The sequence below is a fragment of the Dryobates pubescens genome, chromosome 19 (genome assembly GCF_014839835.1).
Source record: "Dryobates pubescens isolate bDryPub1 chromosome 19, bDryPub1.pri, whole genome shotgun sequence".
Taxonomy (NCBI): domain Eukaryota; kingdom Metazoa; phylum Chordata; class Aves; order Piciformes; family Picidae; genus Dryobates; species Dryobates pubescens.
Window position 1 is genome coordinate 2,107,979 of NC_071630.1, and position 14,448 is coordinate 2,122,426.

General features: G+C 56.4%; 1 protein-coding gene across 1 annotated transcript; it reads right to left on the reverse strand.

Moving 5' to 3' along the window:
* Positions 1 to 1,344: 1,344 nt before the first annotated feature.
* On the reverse strand, positions 1,345 to 8,505 carry MLKL (mixed lineage kinase domain like pseudokinase). Its single transcript, XM_009905895.2, has 10 exons — positions 8,049 to 8,505; positions 7,772 to 7,885; positions 7,436 to 7,610; positions 5,722 to 5,819; positions 5,476 to 5,611; positions 4,818 to 4,902; positions 4,157 to 4,305; positions 3,349 to 3,398; positions 2,775 to 2,915; positions 1,345 to 1,478 (listed from the first exon to the last, which is right to left on the reverse strand). The coding sequence occupies exons 1-10, from the start codon at positions 8,503 to 8,505 to the stop codon at positions 1,426 to 1,428; spliced, it is 1,458 nt and encodes a 485-aa protein (XP_009904197.2). The 3' UTR covers positions 1,345 to 1,425.
* Between the last annotated feature and the right edge of the window lie 5,943 nt (positions 8,506 to 14,448).

The window sequence follows — 14,448 nt, forward strand, 5'->3', positions numbered from 1 at the left end:
GGCCAAAATATCGATAGCCCTGAGGCTATTTATTACACAAATAAAGTGGATGGATCAGAAGGAGAAAGAAAGAATAGAGTGAGAGGGAGAATAGGGAGAGAGAATAGAATAGGAAATGGAATGGAATGGAATAGAATGGAATGGAAAGGAATGGATTAGAATAGAATAGAATGGAATAGAATATTAACCAGATTGGAAGAGACCTTTGAGATCAATGAGTCCAACCTATCGCCCAACACCATCTAATCAATTAAACCATGGCACCAAGCACCACATCCAGGCTCTTCCTGAACACCTCCAGGGATGGGGACTCCACCACCTCCCTGGGCAGCACATCCCCAGGGCCAACAACTCTGGGAAGAACTTTCTCCTCCCCTCCAGCCTAAACCTCCCCTGGCACAGCTTGAGACTGTGTCCTCTTGTTCTGGTGCTGCTTGCTAGAGGGAAGAGACCAACCCCCACCTGGCTACAACTACCCTTCAGGTAGTTGTAGAGGGCAATGAGGTCTCCCCTGAGCCTCCTCTTCTCCAGGCTAAGCAACCCCAGCTCCCTCAGCCTCTCCTCACAGGGCTGTGCTCAAGGCCTCTCCCCAGCCTTGTTGCCCTTCTCTGGACACCTTCCAGCAAGTCAACAGCTTTCCTAAAAGGAATTATATTACCACACCCCTCACCCCCCAAGACAGTTTGAGTCTGTGGAGGAAGGCTGCTGCAGCTTTGGCATAGAGGAAATGTCATCCCTGTTGGCTGTGCTGTCCTCTGAGCAGCCTCTTCAGCTCCATGAGTTGCAGCAGGTAGAACTTAGGACACAGAGAGAGCGTTCCTCTTGGTCTGCTTCTTCCAGGCTACCTGGTGATGTCTCTGCCATTTTTTTCCTCTCCTGGTGTTCTCTCTGGTTTTCCCCAGAGCAGCACTGCTCCGGGCTTTTCCTTCTCAGCAGCACTCTCCAGGTCTTTTCCTTCTCCCAAGCCACTAATTCCTCAGATCTTTAATACAGTTTTTAGGTGTGAGTCCAGGTGGTGAACATGCATATTCCAGAGAGTATGGCTAGCAGTTGCCTCTGCCCATTATTTCCAGGGCAGCTGCAGTCTGCTGAGCAATCTTTATCTATGCACCTTCCGGAGCTTCTGCCCAATACACATCAGCTATTGTCTGGGCAAGCAGCAAAGGTGATTTTATCTTTGTTGAGTCACATCAGGAGAGACAAGATTTAGTCTCTCACACCTCTGAGGAGACCCCAGGCAGGCTCCATGGAGGTCTCCAGCACACGGGCACAAGCCTGGTGCACTGCCTGATGAGTCTCTTCGAGGTGAGGAAGAGGGGCAAGCTGCAGGAGGAAGGCAGGCAGGCAGGCAGGCACACTGCTTTCCCCTGGCTTGCTCTCCAAGGCACCTGGCTGCTTTGGGTCACACATCCCTGTTCTCCTGGCTTAGCTTCCTTGGTTTCTCCTCTTCTCCAGGTCTGCCAGCGAGTCCACGATCTCTGCACAGGACAAGGACTGTGTTACCACAACATTTCCCCTGCAGACAGGGAGGTTGCTTGCACCAGGGTTGAGTGAGGCACACAGAGCACAGCACATAATGGTTTCTCAACCATACTTTCCACATCTCTTGAATGGAAACTGGCCTAGTGGGATGGGGTGGATGAGAATGAAGGAAGCTTTCCCCTCCCCTGGAGAGGTGAACTGAGGGAAGGGTACAACCTCTGTGCCCTCAAGCTCGACAGAAAAGTTCCTCTGTCTTTTCCTACTCGTTTTGTTAAATCATAGAATGGTTTCAGCTGGAAGAGACCTTAAAGATCATCCAGTTCCACCCCCCCTGCCATGGGCAGGGGCACCTCCCACTAGCCCAGATTGCTCAAACCCACATCCAACCTGGCCTTGAACACCTCCACAACCTCCCTGGGCAACCTGTGCCGGTGTCTCCCCACCCTCACTGTCAAGAATTCCTTCCTCATCTCCAGTCTCAATCTCCCCTCTTACAGCTCAAAGCCATTGTCTCTCATCCTGGCACTCCCAGCCCTTGTCAAAAGTCCCTCCCCAGCTCTCCTGTAGCCCCCTTCAGGTTCTGGAAGGCTGTTCTAAGGTCTCCCTGGAGCCTTCTCTTCTCCAGGCTGAACAGCCCCAACTCCCTCAGCTTGTCCCCATTGAGGAGTTTCTCCAGCCCTCTGATCCTCTTGGTGGTTTCCTCTGGACCTGCACCAGCAGCTCCACATCATTTTTGTGCAGGAGAAACCAGAACTGGACACCATACTCCAGGTGGAGTCTCAGGAGAGCAGAGCAGAGGGGCAGAATCACTTCACTTGTCCTGCTGATCACACTGATGGGGACCAGTTATGTACCTGGATCAGACCCAGACCAACTTCAGAGACAGTGAAATCTTCCCTGCCATGGAACAGTTGCTGAGACTGCAATTTAATGCTCAAAGCCCAGGGTAGAAATGTTCCTGCACTCTTGTGGCTGCTCCTCCAGCTTCAGGCTCTGCAGGGACTAACCCTGACACTGCTTGGGTCCCAGATGGGTGCTTCTCTGAGGCAAAAATCCTACTCTTATGTGATGCCAGGTGAACAGCCTGGTGTTTGTTGGCATGGCTAAAGATGAGAGCATCACACCTGAGCAGAAAGAGAGGTCCAGTGCTGGGGGGACTCATTACTACAGTAGATCCAGGAGGGATCCCAAAACACAAAGCCAGACAAATTCTTAGGGAAAATAAAGAGGAAACTGAGTGCTGAAGCAGCTGGTTGAGGGGTACCTGTGGGGCAGCTGTCCAGGACACTTACCCTCAGCAGAAGGACGTTGGGAAGGGTCAAAGGCTAGGCACTGGTCAATGACTTTCCGTAGGGCTTCAGGACAATCATCCCCAACAGGGGCCTGGTACTGGTGGTTACAGATTTTCTCCATGATCTCCTGGGTAGTGCAGCCTAGGCAAGATGTGCAAACAGGAGTGTCAGGATGGAGCTTTTCCTCCTCTGTGGGAGGGTGCTGGGGAGGAAACCCAGTGCAGAGCTTTGCTGCAGCCTGTGGCACGCAGAAGCCGCCCGAAGTGTGTCTGCAATGAACCCTCCCATGTTTGACGTGACACTGTCGAGCTCCAGTGGAGCAGGGAGATGTGTTTATGCTTCAGTGCAGAGGATCATCTAAGCTGAGACAGGAATGACTTGCATGTTTGTGCTTTAAGCACACTGCTGGAATGCTTTAGAGTCCCATGAGAAGCTGTGAGGCTGTCCAGGCACTGCCACTGCAACTCAAACGCTGCTGGATGCTCCAGGAAGGAGCAGGGAGCATCCAACACTAGATCACAGCAGCACTGGGCTGTGTGGCTTTTACACAGAGGACCAGATGCTTCTGTCTCACCTTCAAAGGGGATTTTGGAGGTTGCAATCTCCCACAGCACGATCCCAAAGCTGGAAAGAGACAAGCAAGAGTCTCAGCATTCATAGAATCGTAGAATGGTAGGGGTTGGAAGGGGCCTCCAGAGATCACTAAACCCCACCCTGCCAAAGCAGGATCACCCAGGGCAGGCCACACAGGAACAGATGGGTCTTGAAAGTCTCCAGAGCAGGAGACTCCACAACCTCCCTGGGCAGCCTGCTCCAGGGCTCCAGCACCCTCACAGCAAAGAAATGTTTCCTCATGTTGAGATGGAGCTTCCTGGGTTCCAGTTTGAATCCATTGCCCCTTGTCCTGCCACCAAAAAGAGCCTGGACCCATCTCCTTCACACCCACTCTTAGGACAATTGGAAACATTGATAAGATCCCCTCTCACCCTTCTCTTCTGGAGGCTAAACAGCCCCAGGGCTCTCAGCCTTTCCTCCTCAGACAGAAGTTCCAGTCCCTTCATCACCCTTGTAGCCTCTGTTGGACTCTCTCCAATTGTTCCTTGTCCCTCTTGAACTGGGGAGCCCAGAACTGGACACAGTACTCCAGATGTGGTCTCACCAGGGCAGAATAGAGAAGTGGGGGGAGGGCCTCCCTTGACCTGCTGGCCACACTCTTCTTAATGCAGCCAGCAGGTTGTCCTAATGGGGGAGACTGTTGGGCTATGCCAGCCACAAATGGCTCCTTCTGTGTCCAGTTAAACCTGGCCCTGCCCCCAGAGCTCAACAGCTGCCCCCCCAGAGATCTGCCTGCTTATGGCCCTCTCTGCTGGAGGGACACACACCTGTATATCTCACAGGGCCTCTTGTAGGGGCAGTTGATGTCATTCAGGTTCTCAGGGGCAATGTAAGCCAACATAGAGACTTGATTCCAGTTCTTCTTGGCTCTCCTCTTGATGGACGACTCCGTTTCACACAGCTCGAATCCTGACAGCTGATTGAGAGAAAGGGAAAGGGAAGAAGTGGTAGGAACAAAGCCTGAAGGGACTTGTGGCATGGCTGGGGAATGCCCTGGGATGGAGAAACCAGAGCCAGGTGCCCAGGGCTGCAAAAGCTGGTGTGCTGCCTGGCATGTGGCCTCTTCTGGAAGAGAAACCACAGGTGGAGGCAGGTGAGTTGCCCCAGCTTTAGCTCATCCCGGGGTGGTGGCTCAGAAAAGCTCACTTTGCTGATGATCCAGGTGGCCCAAGGGGTGTCTAAGGTGTCAGGGGAGACAGCTCTACCCCAGGTTTTATTCTGGATCATCACAATCAAGTTTCTTTCTCAGGAGAGATTCCAAACCCACCTGGAGATGATTCTGGACGACCAGACATGCCCCTGCTGTAGCAGTGGGTTGAACTAGATGATCTCCAGAGGTCTCATCCAACCCCCACCCTGCTGAGATTTTGTGATCATTCCCAAACAACATGCAAAGCTCCCCAAAGCTTCTCCAAGCATGGCCCTTACCTTCACACAGTAATCCCCAGCCACCAGGAACTTGCTACTGCAGATGCAGCCGTGGAGTCGGGACTTCTCCTCCGTCTGGTGCAACCTGGACAGGACCAAGGGCAGCCCATGCTGGTGGTGGACCCATTCCCACCTCAGGGCTCCTTTCTGCTTGGTAGGGGATGGTCTGACATGCACCTGGAGGAGCCAGCAGCTCTCTGCCTGTCCTGGTGGACAGGTTGCCCAGGGAGGTGGTAGAAGCCCCATTCTTGGAGGTGTTTGCAGCCAGGCTGGATGTGGCTGTGAGCAACCTGCTCTAGTGTGAGGTGCCCCTGCCCATGGAGGGGGGTTGGAACTGGATGATGCTTGAGGTCCCTTCCAACCCTGACAATTCTATGATTCTAAGGACAACTGGCTGTGCTGAAGGGTGCTCCTGAAGCTGCCCTATGGGTGTTGGGGAAGGAGGCTTCTCCCTTCTAGGGCTTTGCAGGCTCGAATCCAGACGTCGGGGCCAGTGCGCAGGGGTGATGGCTGCTACTGCATCCACACCCACCCCCTGCCTCTTCACCAGCCTCCTGAGGTTGGTGTCTAACGGGGTACCACTGCTTGCTGAGAGACAGCAGGAAGCCAGGCATGGCTCTTCAGGGGGACCTACCCACCAAATGGTGCAGGAGCTCACCTGTAGAGACCTCTGGCAGCCCCCAGGGCCATGCGGATGCGGATCTCCCAGGAGAGCTGAGGCTGCTCGCTCAGCACATCCCGCAGCGTCCCGTGCTTGCAGTACTCCATGACGATGGAGAAGCAGGGGCTCCCATCTGCAAGGAGAGACCCTGAGCTCCCTGCCTTGGGAGGGGACCACAACAAACCATCTGCCACCAGGCAGCAGCGGGGCCAGGCAGGGGAGGGTTAAGGCGCCAGCCTCTACCTTTCTCCTCGATGCAGATCCCGTACATGCGCAGGATGTTGGGAGACTCAAACTTCTTCAGGGTCTGGATCTCCTTCACAAAGATGTCCCTCACCTTCCTGCAGAAAGGGACAGCATGGTGAGATCATAGAATCATAGAATCACTAAGGTTGGAAAAGACCTCAAGGATCATCAAGTCCAACCTGGCACCCAGCACCTCCTGACTGCTAAACCATGGCACCCGGTGCCACATCCAATCCCCTCTCAAACACCTCCAGGGATGGGGACTCCACCACCTCCCTGGGCAGCACATCCCAAGGGCCAATCACCTTTTCTATGAAGAACTTCTTCCTAATATCCTGAACCTCCCCTGGCACAGCTTGAGACTGTGTCCTCTTGTTCTGGGGCTGGCTGCCTGGGAGAAAAGCCCAACCCCCACCTGGCTCCAACCTCCCTTCAGGGAGTTGGAGAGAGCAAAAAGGTCTCCCCTGAGCCTCCTCTTCTCCAGGCTAAGCAACCCCAGCTCCCTCAGCCTCTCCTCACAGGGCTGTGCTCCAGACCTCTCCCCAGCCTTGCTGTCCTTCTCTGGACACCTTCAAGTCTCTCAATGTCCTTCTTAAACTGAGGGGCCCAGAACTGGACACAGGACTCAAGGTGTGGCTTAATCAGTGCTGAGCACAGGGCACAATGACCTCCCTGCTCCTGCTGGCCACACTCTTCCTGATGCAGGCCAGGATGCCCTTGGCCTTCTTGGCCCCCTGGGCACATTGCTGGCTCCTGTTCAGCCAGCTGTCAATCAGATCCCTGGGGTCAGTGATGAATCTTGCAGCCACTGCACCGAGGGCAGCTGCTGCCTGCCTGCAGAGTGCAGGGTTCCTTAGCTGACCAATCCCTTAGCTGCACAGAGCAAAACAATCACATTCCATGGGTGCCAAGAACAACATCCTCACGCTGGCACCCTTGGGTTGGAACCTGCAGAAGCAGCCACCTCCTTGACCTGCTGCCACCTCTCCTTGGGAAAAGATTTTTAGCTGATGTATGTGGTTGGATTTTGCTGGTTAAGGGATTGAAAACAATGACTATACAAACAGCCACTCTCTGCAGCAGTTAGCTTTGGTTAGGGATCTTCAGTTAGGGCTTTGGTCAGGGACTTCTGCTTTCTGGTAGTTAGCTGCTTCTTCAGGCAAGAGGTTTGGTGTGGGGATGCTGCAAGGGATATGCTCGAGACTTGTGTTAACTGCTTCATCTCCTAAGGGCTTCCAGGACTGCTGCTCTAAGTGGGACTCTAAGACTCTGTAATGCTGGGTCTTGAGCACAAGCCCCATGAGGAGAGGCTGAGGGAGCTGGGGTTGCTTAGCCTGGAGAAGAGGAGGCTCAGGGGAGACCTTATCGCTCTCTACAGCTTCCTGAAGGGAGGCTGTAGCCAGCTGGGGGTTGGGCTCTTCTCTCAGGCACCCAGCACCAGAACAAGGGGACAGTCTCAAGCTGCCCCAGGGGAAGTTTAGACTGGAGGTGAGGAGAAAGTTCTTCCCAGAAAGAGTAATTGGCCCTTGGGATGTGCTGCCCAGGGAGGTGGTGGAGTCCCCATCCCTGGAGGTGTTCATAAAAGGCTTGGATGTGGCACTTGGAGCCATGGTTGGGTTGTCAGGAGGTGTTAGGTATTAGGCAATGGGTTGGACTTGATGATCTCTGAGGTCTTTTCTGACCTGGCTGATTCTGTGATTCTGTAACTCACACAGGGTCTGTGGTCAGTGGCCTCTTGAAGGTTTGGATGGCCACAGGGTACTTGAGGTACTCTCCCTCGTAGAGGTCATAGGTGTCAGTGGCCTGCAGGTGCCTGTAGAAGGTGAGGTGGTCCCGCTGGATCTCGGTGATATCTTCTCTTTTCCCAACGTTGACCTTCTTCAGGCCTGCTCCCACCATGCACCAAGAGAACAAGGCCAGGTTAGGCAGGGGTCAGAGGGGAAGGCCTGCTCCCACCATGCACCAAGAGAACAAGGCCAGGTTAGGCAGGGGTCAGAGGGGAAGGCCACGGAGCACAGGGCGCCTGGAGGTGTGATGTCCTACTTACTCTCCATCACCCGCACGATTTTGTTCAGCTCGCTCTGCATCCAGTCTACCTTGCTCTCCATACATTGCCTGCTGGTGTGGATCTCCCTGGCCACATCTTCAGGCTCCTCAGTACCTGGGGAGAGGAAGACACAGAGCTGAGGCTGCTGGATGAACGTGCAGGACCCAGCTGCTCGGCTTTCCTTGGCCGCGGCCACCAAGCCAAAGCTGGGCAGCAGCGGGGAGGAGGTGCCAACAGCTGCTCTCAGGCAAAGAGGGCTTGGTACCTGCACACTTACTTGCAATCACCTGGTCCAAGAAGGCCCTGTCATCCCTCAGGTCCTCAGCATCCTGCCTGCGACAGGTCTTTGCCTGGAAAGCCTCCAGGAAAGCCTTCTTCTGCTCGGCCTGCAGCAGGAGGGAGAGCCCCTGGGCGATGTCCCCCAGGCTCTCGTTCACCCAGACGAACTCCTCGACGGCGCTGCGAGCTCTCAGGAACTTCTGGATCCAGCTGCTCTGGCTGTATTTCATCACCAGCTTCTGGGCTTCCCCCAGTGCCTGCAGCAGCTTCCACAGCAGTTCCTCTTCGTGGTGGGAGATGTGCTTTTGCGGCTGCGCCCTGAGGATCCTGACGGGCTCCAGCAGGACCTGGATGCGCTCCACGAGGCGCTGGCACTGGTGCTTGCAGCACTTCACCTGCTCCAGCTGGGCATGGATGGCCTGGGCCACAGAGAAGACCCTCTCCACGATCTCCATGCTTGCAGCAGAGGGCTCAGCCTCGGGGGTGTGGGCTGGGGGAGGTGAGCTTCAGGCACTACTCACAGGTCAGCCAGATGCAGCTCTTCCACCCTGAGGAATAATCTTAACATAGCACCAGACCCTGCAGGTCTCCTCCAGCCCCTTGGTCAGAGCCCTGGGAGCAGCTTCTACATGGATCAGTAGGGGCAGTGATGACCCAAGGAATGTCCCCCCATGTTAGCAATGACCCAAAGAGCATCTTCCAGGTCAACAGTGGCCCAGGGAGCATCTCCCAGGCCAACAATGACCCAAAGAACATCTCCCAGGTCAGCAGTGGCCTGGGGAGCATCTCCCAAGTCAGCATCTCCTGAGAGCATCTTCCAGATCAGCAACAACCCAAGCAGCTTCCCCCAGGTCAGCAATGACCCAAGGAGCATCCACCAGGTCAGCAACAACCCAAGCAGCATCCCCCAGATCAGCCACGACCCAAACAGCATCCCCCAGGTCAGGCACGACCCAAGCAGCATCCCCCAGGTCAGCCATGACCCAAGCAGCATCCCCCAGGTCAGGCACGACCCAAGCAGCATCCCCCAGGTCAGCCACGACCCAAGCAGCATCCCCCAGGTCAGGCACGACCCAAGCAGCATCCCCCAGGTCAGCCATGACCCAAGCAGCATCCCCCAGGTCAGCCATGACCCAAGCAGCATCCCCCAGGTCAGCCACGACCCAAGCAGCATCTCCTAGGTCAGCAACGACCCAAGCAGCATCTTCCAGGTCAGCCACGACCCAAGCAGCATCTCCTAGGTCAGCAACAACCCAAGCAGCATCTTCCAGGTCAGCAACAACCCAAGCAGCATCCCCCAGGTCAGCCATGACCCAAGCAGCATCCCCCAGGTCAGCCATGACCCAAGCAGCATCCTCCAGATCAGCAACAACCTAAGCAGCATCTTCCAGGTCAGCAACAACCCAAGCAGCATCCCCCAGGTCAGCCATGACCCAAGCAGCATCCTCCAGATCAGCAACAACCTAAGCAGCATCTTCCAGGTCAGCAACAACCCAAGCAGCATCCCCCAGGTCAGGCACGACCCAAGCAGCACTCCCCAGGTCAGCCATGACCCAAGCAGCATCTTCCAGGTCAGGCACGACCCAAGCAGCATCCCCCAGGTCAGCCACGACCCAAGCAGCATCCCCCAGGTCAGCCACGACCCAAGCAGCATCTCCCAGGTCAGCCATGACCCCAAGAGCATCTTCCAGGTCAGCAACAACCCAAACAGCACCCCCCAGGTCAGCCACGACCCAAGCAGCATCTCCCAGGTCAGCCATGACCCCAAGAGCATCTTCCAGGTCAGCAATGACCCAAGGAGCATCCCTCAAGCAACATGCCCAACACTGCCCTCACACCACCCTGGGGTCCTGCCCTCAGAGCCTATAATTTGACCATAAAGATCTGTAGCCAACTCCTCTCCCTGCTGTCCCCCCTCTAATAAGACCTTCCCCACCATCACAGCCCTGGTGTCCTCAGCTTCTCCTTATTTTCTCCCTGTGTTGCCCACTTCAGATTTTGAACCAAACCCTTTCCCTGTGCTCAGCGTCCCTGCAGGGACTGGTCCCAGCTCCCCAGCCCATATCCAGGCAGCAGGTTGCCCCTGGTACAACAGCAGCAGCCACCCACCCCCACCATCGACGCAGCCAGTGTTAAGAGCTCCACAGCTGGGAACCAGGCAGAAAGGCACCCAAAATGAAGCTGCTGTCACTCTCCCTTCCTCTTCAGGCTCTCTCCACCACAGCTCCCGAAGAAGCAGCTCATCCACTTGCTAAGAGAAACCCCAGCACGTTGAGGGCAGATCACCCAGTCCAACCCCGCTGCTAAAGCAGTGGCACCCACAGCAGCTTGCCCAAGGGTCACAGTGGCCAGGGGGGAGGGGTTGGAAGCCCTCCAGTGAAGGAGACTCCACAACCTCTCTGGGCAGCCTGCTCCAGGGCTCCAGCAGCCTCCCAGGAAGAAAACCAGTTGGGTTTACCTGGTCGTGCTCTGCTCGCCTCCTCCTCGGCTGCCTGGGCGGACTGGAGGGGCAGGGCGGCAGCGGTGCGGGTTTATAGAGGGCTTGCGGCAGCCGCTGCTGCTGCTGCTGCCGGCAGCGGAAGGGGCATTGTGCAACCCCCCCCACCACCCCCCTTCGCTCCCCCCTGTCTTCCCACACCACCCTGGCTCCCTGCTTCCGGAAAAGCTGCTCAGGGTGGCAGAGGAAGGGGCTAAGCAGACTGAGTCCTCCTGTGCTGGGCTTTCCCTGCTGGAAGAAGGGATTGCCCAAAGGAAGCACATCAGGCAAAAGGGGATGAGGTGGGACTTTCCCCCCCACACACCCCCCCCGACCTTCCCACCCCCCGTGTTGAACTTGCTGTTATTGTGAGCATCCCAAACCACTCCCACTGTGCCACCAGCTGTGCCAAGGCTTGCCCAGGACACTGCAACACCTTGGAGATCAGCTCGCACTCAGCAGGAGGATCTTTCTGAGCACACCCATCCCCACGAGGGTCTTTTGGGACCTACCTCCCCACCTCTGCAGGACCCTTGGAACACAAAGATAAAGCTCTTTGCAATGTGGGTGCTGGAGCCCTGGAGCAGGCTGCCCAGAGAGGTTGGGGAGTCTCCCTCTCTAGGGAGATTCCAGCCCCAGCTGGATGTTGTGCTCCAGGGCAAGCTGCTGTGGGTGCCCTGCTTTAGCAAGGGGGTTGGAGTGGCTTCTCTCCAGAGGTCACTGCTAAACCCTCCCACCATGCTGGGATTTTGTGGCCTCCCAGCATTCTAGGAACCAGGCTGCAAGCACCAGAGCCGGAGGTGATGCTTGAGCTGTGGCACAAGCTCAGGAAGCCTCGCAGGTGGCTTCGTCATGGGGCTCAGGGGAAGCCCGGGGCAGGACGTGACACCGTTGCCCAACTTGGGAGAAATGAGCAGTGGCCTCAGCCAGCTTCTGCTTACAGAGAGCCCATGAGGGTCATGCAGGGTTGCTGGGCTTCCCCTCTGCAGGGAACTTCTCCCTCACCACCGCTGCTGTGGCTGAGGGCACAGCTTTCGTCAGCACAGGTTGTCCAGAGCGCTGACCATGAGGTCACCAGCAGGGCTGTCAGCACCTGGGAAGGGAGAACATGGGAGCACAGAAGCACAGAATTGTTTGGGTTGCCAAAGCTGCCCACGAGTCCTGATGCATCACCCCTTAGCAAAGTGAAACTGGGAGGTGTGTGAGCTCTTGGTGAGCCAACCCCCACCTCCTGCGTTTTGGGGAGACCCCGGGCAAGCATCAGCTTCCCTGGCAGTGCTGGGGTCCTACCTGGTGCCAGGGCTGGGCCCAGCGCTGCCAGGATGCTGCAGGGTGAGCTCTCCCACCTTCCACCCTTCATGGACCCCTCTGAGATCGTCCAGTCCAACCCTCAACCCAACCCCACGGTGGCCATCCAACCATGGCCCCAAGTGCCACGGCCACAGGGTTCTTGAAGCACCTCCAGGCATGGGGACTCCACCACCTCCCTGGGCAGCCTCTGCCCATCCCTGGCCACTCTTTCAGCAAAGAAATTTTCCCTCATCTGCGACCTATGGATGGAGATGGAGTGGCTGGAGAGCAGTCAGGTGGAAAGGGACCTGGGGGTGCTGGTTGATGGTAGGCTGAACATGAGCCAGCAGTGTGCCCAGGCAGCCAAGAGGGCCAAGGGCAGCCTGGCCTGCATCAGGCAGAGTGTGGCCAGCAGGAGCAGGGAGGTCATTGTGCCCCTGTACACTGCACTGCTTAGGCCACACCTTGAGTCCTGTGTCCAGTTCTGGGGCCCTCAGTTTAGGAAGGAGGTTGAGCTGCTGGAAGGTGTCCAGAGAAGGGCAACAAGGTTGGTGAGGGGCTTGGAGCACAGCCCTGTGAGGAGAGGCTGAGGGAGCTGGGGTTGCTTAGCCTGGAGAAGAGGAGACTCAGGGGTGACCTTCTTGCTCTCTACAACTACCTGAAGGGAGGTTGTAGTGAGGCAGAGGTTGGTCTCTTCTCCCAGGCAACCAGTACCAGAACAAGAGGACACAGTCTCAGGCTGCGCCAGGGGAGGTTGAGGCTGGAGGTTAGGAGGAAGTTTTACACAGAGAGAGTGATTGCCCACTGGAATGGGCTGCCTGAGGAGGTGGTGGGGTCGCTGTCGCTGGGGGTGTTCAGGGCAAGGCTTGACAGGGTGCTTGGTTGCATGGTTGAGTTGATTAGGTGGTGTTGGATGATAGGTTGGACTTGATGATCTTGAAGGTCTCTTCCAGCCTGGTTTATTCTATTCTATTCTATTCTATTCTATTCTATTCTCCTCCCCTGGCACAGTTTCAGGCCATTTCTTCTCCTTTTAGCCCCTGAGACAAGGCAGAAGAGGCTAACCCCAACCTCACCCCGATCTAAACCTCCCAGCCCCAAGGGAGCTTGTATTTGCCAGAGCCTTTGTTGGGTTTTTTCCCCAAGGTTTTTTATTTTTCAAAATATACACTTTATTTACAATTGTAGTGTCTGACAGCTGGACACAGCACTTTGAGGCCAAACCTTTAAATATCTGCTGTAAACATGGGGGGGGGGAAGGAAGGGGGAAAAAAAGGGGAGAAGAAGAAGGGGAGGGGGGAGAAGAAGAAGGGGAGGGGGGAGAAGAAGAAGGGGAGGGGGGAGAAGAAGAAGGGGAGGGGGGAGAAGAAGAAGGGGAGGGGGGAGAAGAAGAAGGGGAGGGGGGAGAAGAAGAAGGGGAGGGGGGAGAAGAAGAAGGGGAGGGGGGAGAAGAAGAAGGGGAGGGGGGAGAAGAAGAAGGGGAGGGGGGAGAAGAAGAAGGGGAGGGGGGGAGAAGAAGAAGGGGAGGGGGGAGAAGAAGAAGGGGAGGGGGGAGAAGAAGAAGGGGAGGGGGGAGAAGAAGAAGGGGAGGGGGGAGAAGAAGAAGGGGAGGGGGGAGAAGAAGAAGGGGAGGGGGGAGAAGAAGAAGGGGGAGGGGGGAGAAGAAGAAGGGGAGGGGGGAGAAGAAGAAGGGGAGGGGGAGAAGAAGAAGGGGAGGGGGGAGAAGAAGAAGGGGAGGGGGGAGAAGAAGAAGGGGAGGGGGGAGAAGAAGAAGGGGAGGGGGGAGAAGAAGAAGGGGAGGGGGGAGAAGAAGAAGGGGAGGGGGGAGAAGAAGAAGGGGAGGGGGGAGAAGAAGAAGGGGAGGGGGGAGAAGAAGAAGGGGAGGGGGGAGAAGAAGAAGGGGAGGGGGGAGAAGAAGAAGGGGAGGGGGGAGAAGAAGAAGGGGAGGGGGGAGAAGAAGAAGGGGAGGGGGGAGAAGAAGAAGGGGAGGGGGGAGAAGAAGAAGGGGAGGGGGGAGAAGAAGAAGGGGAGGGGGGAGAAGAAGAAGGGGAGGGGGGAGAAGAAGAAGGGGAGGGGGGAGAAGAAGAAGGGGAGGGGAGAGAAGAAGAAGGGGAGGGGGGAGAAGAAGAAGGGGAGGGAGAAGGGAAAAAAGGAAAAAAGGGAAAATCACAGAATCAGGAAAAACCAAGAACCAAACCAAAATCAAAAGCACAAAAAGGCTTCTTGTAGCAATTGTGTTCATTGGAGGCTGAGTTTCAAGTAGCCAGTGTCTGCAAAAACCATGAACCTGATACATCTGGCAGAGAGATACTGGTTAGAAAAAGGCAAACCCCCCCCAAAAAAAATCCAGACCTGCAGGATCCCCCACCCCAAGGGCTGCAGGCCAGGAAAATCCTGTGCTGGGATCAGGCCAGGAGAAGAATCCCAGGATATGGAAGCTCCTTGGCACACAGGTTAGGTGATGAGGTTAACTGCAGCCTGCTGGATGCCCCCCCACCCCGGGAAGGTCAGGGGCTCTGGGGTGGCTCCAGCAAGGTGCCGGGACAAAGGTGCCCCCCCCCCCCCCCCCCCCCCCCCCCCCCCCCCCCCCCCCCCCCCCCCAGGAGGGCCAGGGGCTCGGGGGTTGCTCCAG